General features: G+C 43.6%; 1 protein-coding gene across 2 annotated transcripts in view; it reads left to right on the forward strand.

Moving 5' to 3' along the window:
- CPED1 (cadherin like and PC-esterase domain containing 1) overlaps positions 1-24,099 on the forward strand; it is a 223,990-nt gene that overhangs the window by 65,929 nt on the left and 133,962 nt on the right. For both annotated transcript variants that reach the window (XM_084632653.1, XM_084632652.1), the window contains 2 exons: positions 16,193-16,358; positions 19,479-19,647. In XM_084632653.1, coding sequence (XP_084488779.1) covers positions 16,193-16,358; positions 19,479-19,647 — 335 coding nt within the window. The remainder of the gene's footprint in view (positions 1-16,192; positions 16,359-19,478; positions 19,648-24,099) is intronic.

A 24,099-nucleotide genomic window follows, 5' to 3' on the forward strand; every position in this document is an offset into this window, starting at 1 on the left:
GTAATCACCACTACTTTTTAGTTTTTTGCATCTGAATATAGCTGTGCTGCCCTAGTAGCAAACCAGGGAACAAACTGCTACTCTAGGTTGCTTTCCTGCACCCACCACATCATCATTTTAGCATTCCCCAGACTACGTTTCAGACAATTTGCACTCATCCATACCCTAATCTCACTAAGATGCTGGCTGAAACAGTTGACTGCACTTTCTAGTAGGGTGACCAGGTGTCAGCACCCTTATCCCCCCCGCATCACTGCATCCCTCCCTGTCCCAACCCCCTGCACCCCCATCACTGCATCCCTCCCTGTCCCAACCCCCCACCCCATCCCCCCTCACTGCATCTCTCCCCCATCCCATCGCATCCTGCCTCCACACCTACCCATCCCAGCCCTGTACCCCTTACAGCACTCTTCCACCCATCCCCTCCACCTCCCAGAGCCGCCACCCCCATGTCCCTCACCCCCAACACCCCTGCATCCCATTCACCTCATAGACTTCTGCACTCCCATATGTCCATATATACCCCTGTGCCCCCCACATCCTCATGCACCTGTAGCCTTCTGCCTCCCCTTGAATCCCCATCCACCCCACATACCCCCCACAACACCTCCTCTCTCTTTCACTGCCCCCTCTCACCCCCACCCTGTTCTAGTCTTTGCCTTTTTCCCCTCCCCATCCTCTCTCCTCCACCCCCACCCCTGCATTTTCTTCCCTCCAGCCCACCCTCCTCCCTTCCCTGGGTGATTTAGGCAGCCTCTGGAAAAGTATATGAAAAAGGGTCTCTGTGTAGGCAAGTGTGTGCATGCATGCATTGTATGTGTGTATGAGACTGTGTATCTTTTGTGTAGGGAGATGTGTGTATTGCCGCATGTGTGTATACCTGTGTGAATAACATTTGCAGCCTAACTCTTTGACTTTTATTCCTTTTGCTGGCTTGCGCACAAAAAAATTGATGACATAAAATATGTGTGTATTCATTTCACAACAAGTTTTTAAAAGAGAAGGGAGCTCTAAAAGAAATGTATTATTTCTCAGAAAGTGAATGTTGTTGACTAGTAATGGCAGAAGAGCCAATGTATCAGACATTTCTCCCCACCTTTGTCTAGCTACATTATAAACTCTTTGTTGCAGACTCTCTCTTTTTATGTGTATGTCCAGCACCCACCACCCTGGAGCCCTGATCTTAGTCGGGGTCTCTAGGCACTAAACAACAATTGTAATAACAAATAATGTGTAAGTATATGTGTTAGTGCATGCTAGGTGTGTACACATGAATACACGAGTGTAACTGCGTGTAGGTGTGGGAGTCTTTTTTTTTTTTCAAATTTATCTGTATAGGTATCTGGACAGGTGTGCATTTCTGTGGTTGTGCTATATGGATTCGTATTTGGGCTTCAGGAGTGGGCCTTTAATGGACCCATTACAGCTGTGATGATGTGTGGTCCTAATTCCACACATAAAATTACAATAACTTTAGGGAACAAAAAACATGGAGCTGGTTATGAAAAATGGGAAGAGGGGAGGGAAAGAATCATGAACACCTTTGTGGAAATCTCATTTTTTAAAAAAATTACCCTTTTTGACTATTTTGCTGCCAGCTCTAGCGTCCCGTAACAATTAAAACCTGAACTTAGCATCATACATCTGTCAAAACAATAAATATGCCTGTTTGGGCCTTGCAGTGAAAATGAGCACGTGAGTGAGGGTGGGGGAGAGCAAGCGACGTGGGGGGGGGATGGAGTGAGCGGGGGTAGGGCCTTAGGGAAGGAGCAGGGCAGTGGGCAGGGCAAAGATGTTTTGGTTTTCTGGAATTAGAAAGTTGGCAACTCTCTAGGCTGAATGGAATACAGGTATATAAAGATGAGTATCCTTTGCGTACTGAAAGCATTTCATTCCATATATCCTCACCTGCTGTCCTGACAACCTCCCATACTCACAGAATAAGAGGGATGACGGCAGAGGATCTTGTAATATCCCACATTTCCTTTAGGCAGGAAAGCAATTGTCTGACACTAACCTTTGGGAACTCTGCGTGACAGGAATGGAATCGTGGAAGAGGAGTCACAGCCACTTCTGATGGGCATTGTAGTTGTATCAACACTTCATAATCCAGGGTATCAAAGATAGCTGAAGGATCTAATTAGTATGAGCACCTGATCTTTATCCATCACCAGGAAAAGATCATCAGCCAGTGCTACTTGTGGTTGGATCCTGGAGTGACAGGGTCAGGGAAGTCAGTGGCATACGAATACTCTGAGAGTTGTCTCACACAACCTTTTCCATAGGCTTAACCAGAACTAGAAGCTTAGGTACTGCTTGATAGTGTCAAGAGATGGCTGTTTGAATAAAGGCCAAACGTGCTTCCTTTAAAGCTGTTGGCTCCCTGCCCTCCTTAAAGGAGGCACTGGCAGTCTCCATCAGCAAAGAACTGGATCTCACCAATCACGGGATCCATGCCACAGGTTATGGCACAAAGTTCTCCCAATGCATCTAGAACCACTGACTAGAACCATTGGCTGAAAGTTAGGCAGAGAAGACCTATCATTAGTCCCCTCCAGGTACTGCTGTATAGATGCAGACAGCTCATTGAGGATTATTAGCTTGTTCTCCCTCTCTGTGTTCTGCATATAGATCCTGCTAGACTCAGGCTGCCATGAAGGCTGGTGAAAAGAGGCAAGGAAGCAGTGCACAAGGTCTCCATGCAGATGGCTTGGTCTCCAATGAGTCTCCCAACAACCATAGGCTTCTGGGGCTGAAGCCCCCTCTTGTTCTATAGGGGCCTCCCTCCTGCCCCAAGAAAACAATCAGACCTGCCAGGTTTGATGTGCTGAGTTTACAGTCTGCTGTGTGGGAAAAAACAATTTACAAGATGTTGTGGCCAGAAGAAAGTGCAGCATTTTCAGTTCTCTTTCATGCTCCTTCCCCCTGCTTTGTGTTTCATTAAACAACGATGAGTTCCTGAGGTGACTCAATGGGTCTTGAAATGTTTCTAGCAAACCTGACAATTGATGGACAGCTTAGAAACAAGACAGACTTTATCCTGCAGTGATAGAAGCCTTAATCATTCTTTGCCCTGTGTTTCAAATCTGTCAGTTGTAGATTATTATGCCTTGAACACAGTAAAAACAAAAACAAAACAAAAGCTTTGTCCCAAAAACTAAGGATAAAAAGGGGGAAGGCTCAGGGAAAGGACTCATTTACGTAGTCTGTACAGTGCCCCATGTATCTCCTGCAGTTTGTATTTTTTAATTTGTTGTCTGTTGCCAGTTGTCAGTTCAATATGTGGGTCCCTCACAGCCAATTAATTACACTTACATATTACCTGAGGGCGATCATTGCCAACTTAATTTGCTGTTACCTATAATAAGCAGAATCACTACACATCCATCTGCAGCTCTGTGATCCACTTATCGCACCAAGTACTGGCCATGCCAAGAGCCATGTAAACAGTGCCCCAGGTGTGCTTGGGGAGTCTTAATTAATCTAAAAGCAGTTTTACTTATTGGAGTAGATTATCATCAGCTCTGCTGTTGTTCATACTTGTTAACTCAGCAGTTCTTTAAATTGTGTATGATTGAGTCTCCCCTTGGACCTATGAACTCTGAACTATTAGGACAAGCAAAAGATGGGAAAAAAGCATAGTCAGGTAAAAATATTTGAAAGATCACCATCAGGAAGTCTCATAGATTCACAGACTTTAGGGTCAGAAGGGACCGATAGTGATCATCTAGTCTGACCTCCTGCACATTGCAGGCCACAGAACCTCATCCACTCCTGAAATAGACCCCTAATCTCTGGCTGAGTTACTGAAGTCCTCAAATCATGGTTTAAAGACTTCAAGTTACAGAAACTTCACCATTTATACTAGCTTAAAGCAGCGGTGCCCAGTGCTGCAGAGGAAAGTGAACCCCACCCCAGGGTCTCTGCCCATCTGACTTGGGGGGAAGTTCCTTTCTGACCCCAAATATGGTGATCAGTTAGACCCTGAGCATGCGCCAGCCAGACACGTGGGAAAGAATTCTCTGTACTAACTCAGAGCCCTCCCCATCTAGTATTCGGTCTCTAGCAGTTGGGGATTTTTGCTGCTGCAGTCACCAGTGGGCTACATGCCATTGTACACACTCCCATCATGCCATCCCCTCCATACACTTATCAAGCTCAGTCTTGAAGCCAGTTAGGTTTTTTGCCCCCACTGCTCCCCTTGGAAGGCTGTTCCAGAACTTCACTCCTCTGATGTTCGAACTTGTTGATAGCTAGTTTATAGCCATTTGTCAATGGTACTGGCATTTGGATCTGTGGTTATGTTAGTGCATTCCACATTTGATGGGTCAAATCCCGGAAATTGGAGCAGCTAATCTGATTGATCCAGAGGTGTGGACCTGCTTGGGTAGTCATGACACTTTCTCAGGTCATCCAGAACCACAGGTCACCATGTTACCCCCCTGCTCCAATGAGAGAAAGACTTGCTGGTGCTAAATAGGGTGACAGCTCCCTGTCCGCCAGTCTGTTAGCCACACCAGACAAACTTCTCAGGACTCTGCCAGCCCTTATTTTGCTTTGCAGGTTAATGGTTGGTGTACCCCCGTTCCCGAACTTTCCAGAAGCATCCCCTTGCTGTGTCCAGGCCCAGTCACTGAACACTCACAGTAATTACCAAGTCCTCTGCCTCCAAAGAGACAGTGTACTCACCAGCTTACTTGATTCAGCTGTGAAGGCATCCTCTACTTCAGCTCACAGCACTGAGATGACTTCATAATAAAAGGAGAATAAGTTTATTAACAAAGAACAGAGATTCACAGATTCAAGGGAGTACTGAGTAAGAATAATGGAAACAGTGATGGTTACCAGTAAAACAAATGCATAGCACACTTCTAAGGGACTAATCATATCTTTTAACAGGCTAAAACATTTATCTAAGATACGTTTTTCACGTAAAGCAATCACGCAGCAGCACCAGGGCCGCAGTCCAACTTTCATGTATTCCGACATGTATTACCAACAGGAGAGTGGGTTTGTTGGGGGGGTGTGTGTGTGTGTGTGAGAAAACCTGGATTTGTGCTGGAAATGGCCCACCTTGATTATCATACACATTGTAAGGAGAGTGATCACTTTACATAAGCTATTACCAGCAGGAGAGTGTGGTGGGGGGAGAGAAAACCTTTTGTAGTGATAAACACCCATTTTTTCATGATTTGTGTATAAAAACAAACATCTTCTGTATTTTCCACAGTATGCATCCGATGAAGTGAGCTGTAGCTCACGAAAGCTTATGCTCAAATAAATTGATTAGTCTCTAAGGTGCCACAAGTACTCCTTTCCTTTTATGTATTCCGAGTGTTGTCCTTTTTGCTCCCTGAGAGATGGATAACAAAGGGGATCTTTCCCTTCTTCTGACAGTCCAGGAAACCTTTGAAAGTATCCTTTTGAAGTCTATCTCCAGATAACATCCTTCTTCCCCGCTGCTTTGTGCTCAGGTGTGCTTACTGCTTTCTCATCCTCCTGTTATCTTGTTCTTCCTGTTTACCTCAGATGCAAATGAACTCCTATTTATTTGGCTTGTCCTGCTTAATTTACATCAGAGATATAAGCAGATGGGTAAATAAATATTCCTTTGTCTGGGAAAACATTTTTTTAATCAATTCTGCCTGGTTACATAGTTGAAATGTATTTTTAGTATCGACCTGCAACATCTGGCATGATACCTGTACGTACATCTCACAGTGCTTGTGGTAACCAGTATGATATAAGTTTTCATTGGATACCTCACACAACATTCTTTATAGATAAACGCTATGACAGCAATGTGCTAGGTGTAGTGAGTTTGTAGGCCTGATAGGAATGGCTGTTACATGACAGTGAATCCTTTGCCAGTTGGCACTGAGAGGCTCTTAGAGCCACAGTAGGTCCTATCTCCTCAAGCAGTTCTCTGTGTGTCCTAGGTCTGTTTCTGCTGGGAGTGTAGGGCAGTTGTGTGACTTCAGCAGAGAGAGAGGAAGACTGGAAATGTGTCCCTTACCCAATATAATACCTCCCCAAATATTTACTATGTAAGGGGTGTGCAGTTATTTAAGGGGCAGTGAAAGTGAAGAGCTGTCTGTTCCTCCCCTTTACCTATGCATTGGATCTTCAACCACACAGTTGCAGAGCTGTCAGCCAGAGAAACCTGCCCCCTGTTTCTGCACGCATTCACTGCACGCATTCACTGTCTCCCCTTATGTCATTCTCTGCACGCATTCACTGTCTCCCCTTATGTCATTCTCTGCACGCATTCACTGTCTCCCCTTATGTCATTTCCCAGCTTGGTCACATTGGTCTATGACTGCTCCCTTGGGATGGGGGAGAGATTGATCAGCCACAGAAGCACTATACAGCCATTGTACAGGGGAACTTGCATTATTTTAGTTTATGGACTTGTGTCTAGGTCTACAGGGTTCAGACTCCTGAGAGTTCTATGCCACAAATGACTGACACCAAGATATGGCCCTACAAGAGAGAGAAAAATGATCTAATGATCTAAACATGAGACTGGGAGCCAAGAACTCCTGGGTTCCTGCCATAGCTCTGACACTGATTCACTTTGTGCTCTTGACCCAGTCAGTTAACCTGCCTGCCTCCCATTCCCCATTACAAACTGGGGACAATATTTCCCTACTTCATAAGGATTGATTAGTTGGTTACAGTTTGTAAAGCGCTTTGAAAAAACTGTATAAATGCCAAGTGAAGAAACTGCATGCTAACTTTAATTGATAACAATGTTGATTAACAAATATACAGCTCTAACAAATGCAATTTTTGTCTTCCAGTGGAAGAATAGGTGGACAGTTACCATTAGAACAGATTATGTCAAAGGTGCTTTTGGAATCTGCTAATAAAGACTGCTTCCTACTATTAACTATTAGTTATTATTAATTGTATTATGGTAACATCTAGAGACTGAGTTGTGCTAGGCACTGTAAAAAATTAATGAGACAGTCCCTGCCTTGAAGAACTTAATCTATAAACGATGCCAAATTGTTTTTTGTTTGTTTGTTTTTGCACCCACAGACTGATAAATGAGGGCACTGTGTATATTTAATTTCCTGTACTCTGAGGGACTCCAAAGTCCTGATTCTCATTTACATTAGGATCACTTTATGCCACTTTGGCAGTGTAAAGAGGCCTTATAGTGAATGTACATGCCCAGCAGTCCTAAGGATTTCAGGGCAGTTCTGATTTTCAAAACAGTCCTGACGTATTTTTGTTAGATGAGGCTGCTCCAATAAATGATTCATCAGGTAGTAATAATAAAATTTAAGAAGTTACATTGACTTTTATATCAAAACAACTAACCCCCTGATATTTAAGGGGAGACGTTTAGGCACAAGCACCATCATCTTGTTCTTTTAAAACTCAGCACTGTGAGGTAACACTGTGCCTGGGTTAGATTAGGTGTTGCCTTAGCAACACAATTAAAACCACATTTTAGAAGAGAAAAAAGCATTATATGGTTTCGCTTGGGGAACATTAATAAGGGGAACATCCCTTCCCTCTGGTCCTGTCCTTGTTCCCATTGAAATGTTGACTTCATTATTATTGTAATGTTTTTCAAGTTTCCCTCTTCAGTGTGAGTACTGAATATGTTTGTTGCAAACCCAGCTTAACACTCCAACAGTCATTGCATGTTACTGAATAATTGCATTAGAAATAGTTACTGCTTTTAATGGTTTATTTAAAATAGACCTTTGACATGAAACTAATATTTTCCAGATCTGCAGACTTAGGCCCATAGAAGTCAATTGGAATTTGCCATTGACTTTGTGGAAACAGGATCTAGCCCTAAGCTGTAACTTGTCCTCCCTTCTCCCTCCTTGTCACCCGCAGCTCATTTCCATTCTCTTCCAATGTTACCTTCACCTGAGGAGCCACCTCCTCAGGCTTGTGTACCTCTGCAGTTCTGTTTTGAGGATGCAACTCCACTGCCTTCGCACTTGAATATAGAAGACTCATCGCTACTCTTCCTTTGGTGGCATTATCAGTACATTGGCTGGCTGGAGCCCATTAGGTAGGCTTGCCACAGATATAGGCTCTGCAAGCACTCGATATCCATTGGTATTTCCTAGTACCCAGCAGCGTTCATTAAGGATCTTCCCTCTACAAGGAGGAATAACAGTCTTCTGTTTTCTGCCCACTTTAACATTTCCAATCTGCCCCGCCCCCCAGGCCCAGGGAACAACTCTGCCTCTCTGCTTGAGCCAGTACTCTACTCAGCAGAGCATTCTTCTTAGAGTGCCCGTGATGGTTCATCTTCCTGGGTCCTTCTCCTGGCAGCAGTAGCTCCTTCAGCTCAGTAATGATGTTCATTCCTAGAATCCCTGGGACTCCTTCTCCCATATGGCTCCCTTCAGAGGCTTTGTCTTTCAGGATGAAGATGCATTTTCCTGACAGTGTCTGGCCCATGTACTCTATGTCTGCTTCAAGGCATCCCATCACATCACTATGAACTGCTGTTAGATGTACAAAGCATGTACTGTGCATGGTCAGCTCCTTGTCTTTCAAATATTTTTGAAAATGCGACTCAGTAATGGTGGTGACTTCTGAGCCAGTATCTAAAAACATCTGGGCTTCACCCCCACTGTACGTACTTCAGCAGTTAGACAGTCTCCAAATGCTCGCTTGCGGAAGTCACTAGATATGCTGACACTGCTAGCATTCCTATTAACACTGTCTGCAGAGCAATTTTCCACCAACGACAGGCCTAGGAATCCTTCTGCCACTGCTTGGCCTTCTACTGTAGATGGACCACTCACTCCATTGGTTTTGAGTGCCTGGGACTCTGCTCTCCTTCTCAGTGGACATTCTCGGCTAGTATGCCCTGCCTTTAACAAGTGTAACAAATGTACCTTCCCAGCTCGTCCTTCAGTGGGGATCTTCGGGATCCCAGTCCCATTGGATATTTTGGCATACTAATGGAATTTTTTGTTTTCATCAACTCGGTCATCACTTTCAGTATCTCCTCTTGTTGGACTGCCAGTTTTTGGATAACTTCACTTAAACTTTCCAGTGTTAACTGTGTTGGGGAAGGGTCTTTTCCCCAGCAGTTGCATCCACTAGGCCCCCACTTCATGTACGGGGGATAGGCTCAGCTATCTCTGCCACAGGAACTTCCTCTTCTTCAGACCACATAATGGCAGCCTGCATGAGTTCATGGAACTTCTTACTGGGCTCTTCCTTGTATCTCCTTTTCATTTCACGGCAGAGGGAATCAACCCAGAGCTCCAGCACCAACTGCTCTTTCAGAGCCATATCTGGGTCTGGAACTCGTCGAGGGTCTCTCCACTCCACTTTTCTCATTCTCTCCTGGAGGTCATACGCATATACCCGCATATACGTGCTCCTGCTTTCTCTCAAAGAACTCTTTAGTCTGGTTCCAATAGGTACCTTGTCTTTATAAACCTGCAGGAGGAGTTCAGATACCTTTTCCAAATCTTTCTTGTCTGCCATTGCCATGAGCTTTACTGAGGCCTTGGCCTAGCCCTTGAGGTGTTCCTCTATGAAATCCAAATGATCTTTTTCAGGTATTCTTAGCACACACATAGCTGCCTTCACAGACTTTATCCACTCCTCTACTGTAATGTCTCCTGGTCTAGTCGGGAAGATGCTAAACTGTGACCTTCTGCTCCCGTGGAACATAAATAGTAGGGGGTTTCTTAGCTTCTGCTGCCTGTTGATCTATTACTGCCTTAGCCAGTGATAAGGCTTCTCTCTGTTCAGTTCTAGCTTCTTGTCTTGGTCTGATAATCTGTACTGAAGTTCAGCAAACTGGGTCCATAGTTCTTTAGTTCCATGGTAGGGTTCTCGACCAGGCATAGAATCATAGAATATCATAGAATCATAGAATATCAGGGTTGGAAGGGACCCCAGAAGGTCATCTAGTCCAACCCCCTGCTCAAAGCAGGACCAATTCCCAGTTAAATCATCCCAGCCAGGGCTTTGTCAAGGCTGACCTTAAAAACCTCTAAGGAAGGAGATTCTACCACCTCCCTAGGTAACGCATTCCAGTGTTTCACCACCCTCTTAGTGAAAAAGTTTTTCCTAATATCCAATCTAAACCTCCCCCACTGCAACTTGAGACCATTACTCCTCATTCTGTCATCTGCTACCATTGAGAACAGTCTAGAGCCATCCTCTTTGGAACCCCCTTTCAGGTAGTTGAAAGCAGCTATCAAATCCCCCCTCATTCTTCTCTTCTGCAGGCTAAACAATCCCAGCTCCCTCAGCCTCTCCTCATAACTCATGTGTTCCAGTCCCCTAATCATTTTTGTTGCCCTTCGCTGGACTCTCTCCAATTTATCCACATCCTTCTTGAAGTGTGGGGCCCAAAACTGGACACAGTACTCCAGATGAGGCCTCACCAATGTCGAATAGAGGGGAACGATCACGTCCCTCGATCTGCTCGCTATGCCCCTACTTATACATCCCAGAATGCCATTGGCCTTCTTGGCAACAAGGGCACACTGCTGACTCATATCCAGCTTCTCGTCCACTGTCACCCCTAGGTCCTTTTCTGCAGAACTGCTGCCTAGCCATTCGGTCCCTAGTCTGTAGCTGTGCATTGGGTTCTTCCGTCCTAAGTGCAGGACCCTGCACTTATCCTTATTGAACCTCATCAGATTTCTTTTGGCCCAATCCTCCAATTTGTCTAGGTCTTTCTGTATCCTATCCCTCCCCTCCAGCGTATCTACCACTCCTCCCAGTTTAGTATCATCCGCAAATTTGCTGAGAGTGCAATCCACACCATCCTCCAGATCATTTATGAAGATATTGAACAAGGATTCAGGATTGGAAGGGACCTCAGGAGGTCATCTAGTCCAACCCGCTGCTCAAAGCAGGACCAATCCCCAACTAAATCAATGTTTATGTGCTTTTAATGGTTGACAGTGAATATCCCACTATATCCCAATGAATGACAGTGCTACCAGAACTCAACCAGTAAACCAATGGGATGGACCCTGTGAATAGAATCCTGTTCGTGACACCAATGTAAGCAGGGGAACGGTCCCACTTGTGCACTGTTCCCTTGGGACAGCAGACCTGGTATTTCTGTAAGTTTTCATTGGATAAAGGCTGGACACTACAAGTGAACACTTCAGAGGGGCTCAGGACCTGGGGTGCATCTACTGTTAACCTGCAAGACAAAGTAAGGGCTGGCACAGGCCAGAGGAGATTGTTTGGGTGGCTGGTGGTGTCAGGGAGCTGACACCCTGTTAAGCAGAAGCAAGTCTCCCTCTTGCTGGAGGTCATGGGAGTAACAAAGTGACTCTCAGCCCTGGGCACCCTGAGAACCCTCACAGGAAGCATTCATCAACAACTGGTATTTGGTAAAATTATGTGCACTGTACATTTGTTGTAGTCTCATCTTCCATGCCCTGTTCAATGATTCACTGATAATCATATATGTTCATAAGCAGGGATATTCCATTTTAGAAGATAACTCTGCTCACTTACCTATCACCAGTTTCCTTTTCCTTTATAGCATAGCAGTAGGTAAGCACTGTTGGGAGCCTTTTATAGTGGGATATTCATGCAAGAAGCAAAAAAAAAAAAGAAAAACAAATGATCAGAAGAAAATTTTTAAAAAAATATTTAGTCTATTTTGGCAGTCCATTGCAGTGGAGTAACTGGAGAGAAGGTTTGGGGAGGAATGAAAAAACTAGCATGGTTTTATTACCTAACGCAATGGGTGACAAAGATCATAAGCAGAACAAAAGGGGCAGAGAAGAAAAGGAAAAAGTCTTTTTTCTATAATTCTACTTTTTTGATACTTCTATCTAATCAAACTCAAAAGCAATGCAATTTATTTATGTGCATTTGCTGCTCTGTGTACAGCATAACTTTTATTATCCAAGCTTCAATTGTCCCAAACTCCCTGTCTTGCTAAGCAGTATCATGTCCCTTGATGAGGGAATTTCAATTTTCTATATAATAATTCACAAGTATTTGAAACTTGAATTTCAAAATCTATTCATTGAGCCCCATGACATTTAGATTAGGATGCACTGCGTATAAAATGTCTGATTCTTCATAAGGATGAATCCTTTATAGAAACAAAAATCTTATTTGTATATAAGGTGGGCCTGAACCAAAAGCCTTGCTATGAACCTTGAGGCAGTTTGGATGCGAAGCAGAACCCAGCTCAGCATCTGAGCACAGCAGGTCAAGCCCATCTCTAATTTGTATCTGTCCAATTGACACCAAACCCATAGGAGAGAGCCTCTGAACAGTTGAATGAATCACATAATGTATATGCAACCATTTCAAAATATAATAGGACAGGGCCCGATTCCTCTCTTTCACCAGTTTTACACTGTTGTAATTCCAGTGAGTTACTCCTGATTTTCACGAGTGTAAAGGTAAATCGGAAAAAGACTCTGAAATCACATGTGCTTTTTGGATACTTTGCACCAGCCATGGTAGTACAAAGTGACCGTAGAGCAGCCGTAAAGCTTCCACAGCAGGCACGCAGAGGGTGTTGGGAGCAGGCCTGGAGATAATGAGGGCATGACCAAGGAACTCCCACACTCCAGAATGCCCTGCTGCAGGAACATTTGCTTTATATAGTGCTAGTAGCTGAACTCAAGTATCAGAGGGGTTAGTCTGTGTTAGTCTGTATCCACAAAAACAATGAGGAGTCTGGTGTCACCTTAAAGACTAACAGATTTATTTGGGCATAAGCTTTCGCGGGTAAAAAACCACTTCTTCGGATGCATGGAGTGAAAATTACAGATACAGGCATATGTATAATGGGAGGTACCTTACAAGTGGAGAACCAGTGATGACAAGGCCAATTCAGTCAGGGTGGATGTGGTCCACTCCCAATAATTGAGGAGGAGGTGTCAGTACCAAGAGAGGCAAAATTGCTTTTGTAGTGAGCCAGCCACTCCCAGTCCCTATTCAAGCCCAAATTAATGGCGTTAAATTTGCAAATGAATTGTAGCTCTGCAGTTTCTCTTTGAAGTCTGTTTTTGTTGAAGGTTGGCTAGTTTTAAATCTGTCATTGAATGTCCAGGGAGATTGAAAGTGCTCTCCTACTGGCTTTTGTATGTTACCGTTCCTGATGTCCGATTTGTGTCCATTTATTCTTTTATGTAGAGACTGTCCGGTTTGGCCAATGTACACGGCAGAGGGGCATTGCTGGCACATGCTGGCATATATCATATTAGTAGATGTGCAGTTGAATGAGCCCCTCATCATGTGGCTGATGTGCTTGGGTCCTCTGATAGTGTCGCTAGAGTATATTTGGGGACAGAGTAGGCAATGGGGTTTGTAGCCGAACTGGCTCTCAGTAGTGCTGGGGTCTGGAGGCACATTTCCACTGCTCTGGATTCCTGTGCCGGGCTCCGCAGTGGGCCAGGGATGTATCGACTCTCAGTGTTATTTCTTAAAAGGACACTGTTAAGGCTGAGAGGCCTAAAATTTAGGCTTTCCTCTTTGGTTTGGAGATTGGTCTTCAGCATGGTCTTCCTTACCCTGGTCTTGTAAACATAGGAACTATTGAAATACAACCTCCCACGCAATTACAAATAAGTTGTTTTTTAAAGTCTTCTGTCTCTGGTATAAAGAAAAAAGTGGGAAAAATGATTGCCCCTTTCTATGCATTCTTAGTGGGCGGGCACAACTTTCTGGTATAGATTCTTTTCTCTGGGGTTGTCTACACACAGTTGTACCACTTTAACTATGTCAGTTTGAAAAGGGGATAGCTAAAGCTGTACAGCCCCCTAGTGTGGATATAGTTATACCGGGTTTCTATTGGTATATCTTATTCCTGTAAATGTTGGGGTTTAAGCTATATTTGCATATGGATCCTTTATACAAGTGTAACTCTGCATCCTAACTGGTCTGCGCAAATACTGTGCATAGACCAGGCTCCTGAAAGAACAGTGTGCACAGAGTTGTCATTGGATTATGCTGACATCTTGAATGAGGAGCAGAAGACAGACTGGCAGCCACACCTTCCAAGGATAGTGAGGTTTTGAGCATGTTGTTGCTTGAGCATTGCTTATCTTGGCTGAGTGCATAAACCACCCCAATGTTTGAGTACCGTCTGCTTTGAAATTTCCATTCTGTGCCTGAACACCCAGAGCTCGATGCCTGTGAATGGGTCTGGTGTCCGCCGTCTAGTGGTCACAGTCTCTGGCAGTCACCCCACCTAGTGGTCGCAGTAGGAGGGGTAGAGGAACCTGGGTCCTCCTGCTACACCAGGTTGCGACTCAGGGCCCTGAGAGGCCTGTCCAACGCCTTTCACCTGGGGTGCCTCAAGTCAGCCTCCATGGGTCACTTCCTACCTCCCCCTTGCCTAAGGCATTCTGCAATTTGGCCTAGCCAGCACTTCCACACAGGTTGCCTACCATCTCCAGTCCATAAGAGCTGCCACTCACCAATGCTTCTGGTGTCTGGGTCTGGGTCTGGCTGCGTCGTCCACTGGAGCAACCAGAACCAGCCCTTCTCCCTACCCTTTCCATCCCTAACTGAGCCGACTGACTCCCTTTTAAGCCCCACTTCCAAGTGGAGCATGCTTGACATGGACAGAGGGGCAGGGCCTGCTGAGCCCAGAGCTGCTCTTTCACCCTTTGCTGTCCAGTGAGGGGTTTGTACACCCTGTCACACAGCCCAAAACTTATCCTAAGAGTGGCCCTTGGAAAATTACCCTGTTAAAATGCTTCCTTACTTTGAAGAGTGAATACGGAAAAATGGCCCCTTTTTACTGGTCAGATTTGCTCTCTGCGTCTATTCAAAATCAAGTGAGTTTGACTGAGTTAAGTGACTACAATAAGAATTTACTGGGTTTTACTTTTGTCGGTGCTGCAGAGCCCACACAGATGGGAGGCTGTTCCTCCCTATGCAACATCAACATATTGGTAATTGCTTATGAAGTTCAAATCAGTTACCTCCATACAATGGGGTTGCAAAGTTAACATGAAAGGTATAACCTGAAGATGAAAGGTGCACACACGGGTAACAGAGGCCCTGATTTTGACCTGCAAAACCTTTATTCCTGGTGAATGATGCATGTGAAGCAAAGAACCCAAATTGACTTTCGGAGCCTAGGTTGAACTTGCAAGACTATAAACTGAGCGTGTTAATAAGGAATCATCGAGAGACAATCAGCATGGACCCGCACAATGCTATTTTAACAGAGGCACTTTTCAGAGAGGAGCTGTGTGCTCAGTGAAGGGCTGCTCATATCGCACCACTAGAAAATATATAGCTTCAATTTTGTTTTTAAATTGATATATTGAAATGGAGTGAGTCTGCATTAAAAGGGAAGTTACACAAATACCTTAATAAACTTAGCACAGTGTGGTTTTACACTAAAATGAGGTCTGGAAATAATACGAACAGCTTGACTTTTCCCTGAGTATTACTTAAGAGTTTGAAATGTCTAAAAGTGAAGTATGTTGGAGTTAATGAAAACCACACAGGACAAAATAAAGGCACAGTGCAAGGGCTTTTTGTCAGCAAAGTAAAAAAGAAAATATACCACCTATTGGCAGATATCATTGATGTTTTGATTATTAATAATATTTACTTCGGTACTTCTGAGATCTCTGCTGCTACAATATGAGGCTTGCTCCCGCTCCCATTGAAGTCAATGGCAAAACTCCCATAGATTTCAGCAGATACAAAATCAAACCTTAAATATGATCAATGAAAGAGTATCTTGTTGTTTGTATCTGTGTGTAATTAGTGTGGACAGAGTCCTGTGGTCCTTATTCAGACAAAGTTCCAATCAATATCACTTGTAGTTTTGACAGTGTAAAGCCCACAGTATTAGGCCCTTTTACATCTGAGTTATTCTGTGTTGAGAAATGAGGGATTTGTTTTAATGAAGTGGAGGGAGTTGTGTAACACAGACTCCTACATTAGCACTGTCATTGGCAATGAACAGAATAACCAATATTTGTGTACAATGAGAACTGTGGCTATGATTAAGGCTCTGCTCCTGCAGTTGGATGGGGACTCCTTGTGGGCATAAGGGTCTCTGCTAGCAGATCCCAACACGGTAAAGGAGCCTAAGAATTTATCATTTTACTGAGTCATCCGATGATTGTAGCTCCTCTCTGCATATTTTTATTTTATATTTCATTGAACAGGAGTGACTGCTCCTTTTAACAGTATGTTGACTATTTTCTTTATTTATTTGGATTTTTTTCAGGATTGCACCTTCCAATTACTTTCCCTGGATGCCTGGATCAATATGTGCTGTCAAAGTCAAACATCGCTAGTGGCCCTTCTCAGCCTGTGAAATCACGCGAGGGTGATGAAAGGACAAATTCTGCCCATCTGTGGTACTTGTGGAACTGGACCAATAGCGCACAGCTGTAAGATAATGATTTTGTATCATTATGTTCTGGATGTCTGTATATGTTTCGTAGCATGTTTGAGCGAGAGGCAGTCCAGCAGCATGTAGAAAGGAAGGATCAGAAGCCCAGCAGCATTCTCTCTACGCAGGTACTTACACGCCATCATCACTGCAGTATCTTAGGGCTTGTCTACACATACAGTGCTGCAGCGGCGCAGCTGTCCACCCTGGCGCTTAGGCTGCTGTAACTTATTTTTCTCTGGCGAGTGGTTTATTCACACCCCTGAGCGATGTAAGTTATGCTGACATAAACTAGTGTAGACGTAGCCTTAGTGCATACACACACCTTCATATACTGAGATGATGAGGATCATTTAATCACCTAGGTAGATACAAATGCAGACACACCTCTTAATAATATATAAGTCTGTACAGTGGCAGATCTATCAACCCATGCCCTGTTTGTGCCCTGCCCTATCCCCCACCCCCAACCCACAAGCTCTTCTGTGCAGAGAGCCCCCATAAAGCTGAGGTCTTTGGCATATTGGAATTTGCCCTCACAGCACAGGCTCTCCAAATCCTGCATCTGTTTCAGCAGAACCACACAGGTTCTGCCCCCTGGGACCCTCTGGGAGAGATTCTGGCCACTCCATCAGCACTGCTGTGTGGGGAAGCCAAGCCTCTGTGCTCTGGGTCTCCCAGGTGGATTAAGCTTCTGGAGCAGAATGCAGCACTGGTTCCTCACTTAGCCTCTCTGGCGTTTTTCCTGAGCAGTGGCTCTCAGTCTGGGAATGGAGCTTCTCTGCACACCTGCCCTAGGCCACCAGGGCCAGTGCTGACCCTTGAGATAAACCAGTTGCTTAAACACATCCTGTCCCAGAACTCTCCCTACAAAGATGTGGTTACTATTTAACTCTCGCAGGGTCACGCAGTAGTTGTAAAGCAGTTAAAACACTTACTACAGAGTCTAACACATTTCTGCTTTTACTTAATCATATAAAGTACAAGACAGTACAGCTCATACAAAGCAATATACATTCTAAGCACAATGCCCCTAACTAGCTCGCTCTTCCCTTGTGAGTCCTTGGGGGACCATTTGGGTTCAGGGAGGCAGGCAGGGAGTCCCCTGCATCTTGAAGTGTTGCATGCTGATGGGTTGCTTCTTCCTCATGGGCTGGAGAAAATTGCTCCTGAGCAGACCAGTTTCTGTCCTTTTAAAAACCTTAGTGCCCTGTGTCAGGGGACGCCTTTGCCAGCTTTCCCACATGAGCACAAATCCCTGGCAGGTTACTTCATTGCCAAGGCAAGTTCCCCTCTGCTAAACCAGTTCTTCTGGGCAGAGACTAGTATTTTGTCTTGAGCAGCGGTTCTCAAACGTGGGTCGAGATCCCAAAGCTGTATTGATATTGGGTTCTGAGTAGATGGGATGAGTGCTGGGAGGGTGAACTGAGGGCAGTGGGGTTGATGGGATGGGGGGCTGAACTGATTGGGTGGTGATGAGCGGGACTGGGGGACTGAACTGTGGGGGAGCTGAATTGAGGTGGGTTGGGTGGGGACAGAACTGATGGGGGCTTGGGGGACAGAATTAATTGCTGGGCAGGAGAGGGGCAGATGTCGCGGTGAGAGCTCCTGCAGCAGGCACCAAAATCACCTTATCTGATACATGTGGGAGGGTGAGCAACACTAACTGTCACATGCACACATCCTGGGGATGGACAGGGGGAGTGCAAACATCAAGAGACTGGTCTAAAAAACACAACAAATTCTTTTTTAAAAAAAACCTCATGATTTTGGGGGAGGTCTGACTCTTGATTTTTGATCTATTGATCAATACAATTTGGCAATACAGTTCCACAGCTAATTCTTTGCAAACTACTGTAGCAAAAGACCAATAGCTGGACATCCCTGTAGTGTGGCCACTGACGCATTCCTGGAATACTGGACATTCTGGTACTTCCAGGAATGGAATGGCCCCACCTCCTTGGATACACAGTATGTGCGAGGTCATGCCACATGGGAGGGTGCCATTTTTAAGAACATGCTGCTCTGCCTCCACTGATGGGACCTTGAATGTGAGGTCACACTGGTGGGAGCAGAGCAGCACAATGTTCAAAAGGGCATCGCTCATCTGATACTGGACAAACCATGTCTGATTTTGTCTGAGTACCAGACAGGGGACAAACCCTAGAGAAACAGGACTGTGCAGTTAAATACTTGGCCAGTTGCCTGCCTACATCCCTATCATGTCCAAATCAAGGCCTGCCAGATTATTGCTCACTAATTTATGAAGGGCTATTTCCTTGTGTCATAGTCTTTTACAGTATTTTATAAAGGTGCTGGTCTTGACTCTCTACTGTTGCCAGTCCTCCAGGATTGTCCTGGAGTCTCTGGGAATTAAAGATTAATTTTAAACTAAAGATTATGTCATGTGATGAAATCTCCAGGAATATGTCCAACCAAAACTCTCTTCAGTGATGTCATGCAATAACCACATGAGCGTGACAATGGCATTTTATTGTGTGTGACCCCACTTAAATGTAATGGATCAGCGTTCACGTTGCACTCCCTGTCAGTACGGAGCCGGGGAAGTTAATAATCCAATCAGTGGACCAAATTTGGTGATGAATCCTGGTCATGTGCCACCTGAGGCACATTGTGCATATGTTAAGAAGACTTAAATGTAAGTAGCTTTTATTAAAGATAGTGTAGGTTTTCTCTTTTCATTTCTTCCTGGCATTAGCACAGGGCAGAGTTAAAGTTGTTTAGGTGCCTTAACTTTGTATTTCCATTCCTTAACATGTTTGGATTTCTTTAAAATTGGATTTCTGGGTTGGTCATGCCTGCTTTTGCAATAATTACAACATTGCTGTGATGTTTTTTTACCTATAAGTTCCTGATATGTGCTCTCAGCTGTAATTCCATCTTGCCATAGTTTTTATCTGGGAATTACGATGAAATAAATCTTCCAAGCAGTAAAAACAGACTTGGTGCAAGCATTATTCCAACCTACTTGGTTTCATCTCTTGTGTCACTTCACTGGGGAAGAAAGGCTCCTATTTTCAGTATTCTTATACCTCATTTTCATTTTCATATAGAGGAAGCAAGCACTTTCCTAACACTTATTGTTCTTATTTTGCAGGAGTTCTATACCAGCTTCAGCTGACCACAAGGAACTCTTGAAAGCTCAAGACCTTTCCATCATCATCAAAGCGTATGTGCTAGTGACATCCTTAACACCTTTGCGGGCATTCATTCATTCAACTGCCATTGTCTGGCTTCCTCCCAGGACAAAGCACTTTTCTGTAAAGGTAAAACTCTTCTTTTCTAACTGGTTCATTCACTCAAAGTGCAGTGGTAGAAAGGCAAACAATTTAGTTCCTCTTTCTTCTTCCTTCATTATTAGCCATTCCTACTGAACACAAAATATACTTTTCATCGATAGCTTTCATTAATCAGACAAAAGAGCAGTGTTTGGTTTGCAAAGGAGGAGGCAATATTGTCATGCACAATGGGGTAATCAGGGCACTTCCAAGTTTTGGCTCGGTTGTGTGAGAGCAGATGCAGAGCTGTTACGCTCTACAGTACAACTGTGCAGACACTGCAGTGATGAAGCTTTTCCTAGCTTGGTGTTAATCCACTATGGAAGAAAGTAAAATCAGTACCTAAAATAAGGGCTGGTTTGGGATCTTTAATTTGAACTAGAGATGCCACAGAGTTGCCCTTTATGAGAGAAGTGGTCACAAACTAAGGGAAATGCTCTGTAAGATGGAGGGAATGGGCCTCCAGTGCACCACCCTTAGGATCCTAGGTTCTGTGAAGATGGATGCTTTATAAACAGGCTTGAAAGGATTAGATTTTATCAGTAAATGCCAGTAAATGTTGCTTTCACTGCACACACACAAATTGTTGGGAAAATATTTCCGTCAGTAATAATAGACATTTACAGCTAGGCAAAGTAAGAAAAATGCACCTTGGAAACTTATTAGAGTTTGACTTAAAAAGATATTCACTTTGTGTATTTTGACATGTGGTGTTAATATTTGTGTTTTAATGGTTATAAAGCTTTAACTTTCTGAATTTCAGGGTCTCTTGTCATTAAATAATTGTCTTCCCCTCCCCCACACACAATTTCATGCAATTCTGGAAACTTAAATTGATAAAAACTTTAAAAACTCATAAAGAAATACAAATCGAATCCTGCCAACCCTATTTATAAGTGCCTAAAATATATTAGATCTTGCCATCTCCAGGTGGCGGGGGAGAGACTGTGACCCATCTTGCCCAGTGGCACGTGCCTCCTCATGGGTATCCTGCTTCTCCTTTGTTCCATTTAGTGAGAAACTGCTTGCGACATAGCAGCTCTTCCTGCAATGCCAGAGGATCTGCTGCCTTGTGGATCATTCCATCCTTCCTTCTGCAGAAGGGGGACACTAGGGCTACAGAGTCTTCTATGGGTCTCACCTGGAGTGTCTCAACTCCTGCACCATTGCTTGAGGGTTGAGGAAGCTGCTTCCACACTTGCCCACAAGAAGATCCTCAGATCCCAACTGAGTCACTTGGGTAGGGGGCACGATTTGGGTCTTAATCAGCGTGAGTGCTGGCATTATGCTACAATGCCACAATCCTACTATGATAATGCTAAAATGTTGGAGCATATTGAAGCCTATGAGATGATATTGTTACTCATTTTTACCATCTAACCTTGTGGAAACTAATTGGTCTTCCTCATTTAAGTCACCCACTGAACAGACCTCTGCTTCCTCTGAATTTAATTTAATTTAAGTTAACTGAAAAGATTACAAGTGTCCAGTGGCATCATTTTAATCCCGTAACTAGGAACTAGCTTAGAGGATAATAATCATTAGTAGTTGTGGAATTGCACTCTGGAAAATAATCAGCGCTGAGACAAGTCTTCAAAAAGGGGCATCAGCCACCATTTACAGAACATTCTGGCAGCTGAAGAAGGAGTAAAAGTGATAGATAGAAGTAGCAGCACATATAGAGAGGAGTTCGAGTCTGGTTACTGCTTCTGTGGTCCTATATCTTCCACAGCTTTAGACAGAGTTGTCAGAACGGCAAGAGTTATACAAACAAGAGTCACCAGAGAAAGCACTTCTATGGTGATGTACATTTAAATGCAAATTAATACAATGATGGAGAACAGGATATATTATGCTGCCTCTAACTATAAACAGGATATTCTATATAGAGCTTGAGAGAAGTCAGAGGGTCTCCAAGAATTAACCAGTAAAAGCAAGGCACTGTATAATCTAACAATAGAAATTCTCTAAGTGTGACCAGCTAGCATATGTGGAAAATACATAAAGGATTTCTGGGCTTGACACAATGCAGCATCAGATGCACTGTGCAGGAGAAGCAGAAAATAGCACTTCGTTCTGGAAATAATGGTGGAAAATTAAATGTTTAAAATAAGTATTTTTCTCTCTGTCTATAAGTCAGCTATAAACCATTTTGTCATGATCGTAGAGCATGTTTTCAATAAACTACACAGAGTATTCAGCCAAACCTACAATGCCAGTTACCCGCCTACAGCAGACACAATGAGCCAGGACCTCTGAATGAAGCCAGTGGCGCTATGCCAGTTGATGACAGCTGAGGAATTTGGTCCATAATAACTAGAAATGTTCAGCCTCAGCCACACGTTTCTGAAATGTGGGATTTCTTTGTGAAGTATCTCTTGTGTGAATGAAGGAAAAAATGCTCATTATTTGTTGTGCAGCTCCAAAAATGTCAGTAGTTTACAACTATTATACATAATTCTTACAAATCACTTTTACTCACCCTGCTTATAGTGACTGAGGTTTTCAGTGACTTTATCCACCATCTGTGCCTTAAAAAAAATAGAAACCTTGAAAAATAATTGCATAAAGTACATATCAAGGAATCTATGTCCAATCAGTGTGTCATCATTCCTGTTCATGTCAGGAGACATTGTGCACTCTCACTGAGCAAATAATTGAAGCCTAAACGTTTTCCTGTATATTGCCAGTGTTGATGTGTGAAATGCTCTTCACTTGTTAATTACCTCAAGGTTGACAGGCCATGCAGTATTCACCAAAAAGGGAGACTCTTAACTGTCTTCAGGATCCTGGTTGTGGTTGTTTGGTAACCAAGGGTTCTGTCTTTTTATATTTTGGCAACACTTGCATAGCTTGTCATGTCAATATAGAATTTTTGTATTATATTGACAGGTTTTAAGAGACTAACTGATATCAGTGCTTTAAAGTCTTAGAAAATGGTTTAATTACTCAGGTTAACCATTTTGATCTATTCACCCTCCCACCTACCATCTTTTAGAGGAGGCATTTGCTTTCACATGGCTCCAATCATGTCTTATGGGAGAGCAATTGGCACAGAGCTCTGCATCATCTGGCATTTTACCTTATGTAGTAGGTAGTATTTTGCACTGCCACAGGAGTGGCTGAGAATCTGACTCCATGTATGTGCACATGCAAAATGGGTAGTTAGGTGCCTGATCGTTTTCTGGGTCTAATTACCCATTTTGTGAACTCGTGCAACTTTAGGTGCTCATCTTAAAACATTGTTCAGAAGTAACTTTCAAAGCATGCATCACACTAAAAAGAACTCGTTAAAGTTAGTTGTTGTTGTGTAACAGTTCCATGGTGTAAGCCAAAATTACCGACCATTGAAATTGTCTCTTGTGTATTGTGCATTTGAAAATTTTAATAAACAAGATGTTTTTTCCAAGTTAACATATGTGCAAACAAAACAGGAACAGTATGTGTCAAGGTTCCTCCCCCACTCTGAACTCTAGGGTACAGATGTGGGGACCTGCATGAAAAACCTCCTAAGCTTATCTTTACCAGCTTAGGTCAAAACTTCCCCAAGGTACAAAATATTACCCCCGTTATCCTTGGAATGGCCGCTACCACCACCAAACTAATACTGGTTACTGGGGAAGAGCTGTTTGGACGCGTCCTTCCCCCCAAAATACTTCCCAAAACCTTGCACCCCACTTCCTGGACAAGGTTTGGTAAAAAGCCTCACCAATTTGTCTAGGTGACTACAGACCCAGACCCTTGGATCTTAAGAACAATGAACAATCCTCCCAACACTTGCACCCCCCCTTTCCTGGGAAATGTTGGATAAAAAGCCTCACCAATTTGCATAGGTGACCACAAACCCAAACCCTTGGATCTGAGAACAATGAAAAAGCATTCAGTGTTTTACAAGAAGACTTTTAATAAAAAATAGAAGTAAATAGAAATAAAGAAATTCCCCCTGTAAAATCAGGATGGTATATATCTTACAGGGTAATTAGATTCAAAAACATAGAGAACCCCTCTAGGCAAAACCTTAAGTTACAAAAAAGATACACAGACAGAAATAGTTATTCTTTTCAGCACAATTCTTTTCTCAGCCATTTAAAGAAATCATAATCTAACACATACCTAGCTAGATTACTTACTAAAAGTTCTAAGACTCCATTCCTGTTCTGTCCCCGGCCAAAACGACTACAGACAGAGCCACAAAAACCTTTGTTTCTCTCCCTCCTCCCAGCTTTTGAAAGTATCTTGTCTCCTTATTGGTCATTTTGGTCAGGTGCCAGCGAGGTTACCTTTAGCTTCTTAACCCTTTACAGGTGAGAGGAGCTTTCCCCTGGCCAGGAGGGATTTCAAAGGGGTTTACCCTTCCCTTTATATTTATGACAGTATGCTCTCGGGAAATATGCCTTCTAATATGATTTGGGGCTCTCACTTAGAGCGGCACATTGTGAA

The sequence above is a fragment of the Lepidochelys olivacea genome, assembly GCF_965140295.1.
Source record: "Lepidochelys olivacea isolate rLepOli2 genome assembly, chromosome: 1".
Lineage (NCBI taxonomy): Eukaryota > Metazoa > Chordata > Testudines > Cheloniidae > Lepidochelys > Lepidochelys olivacea.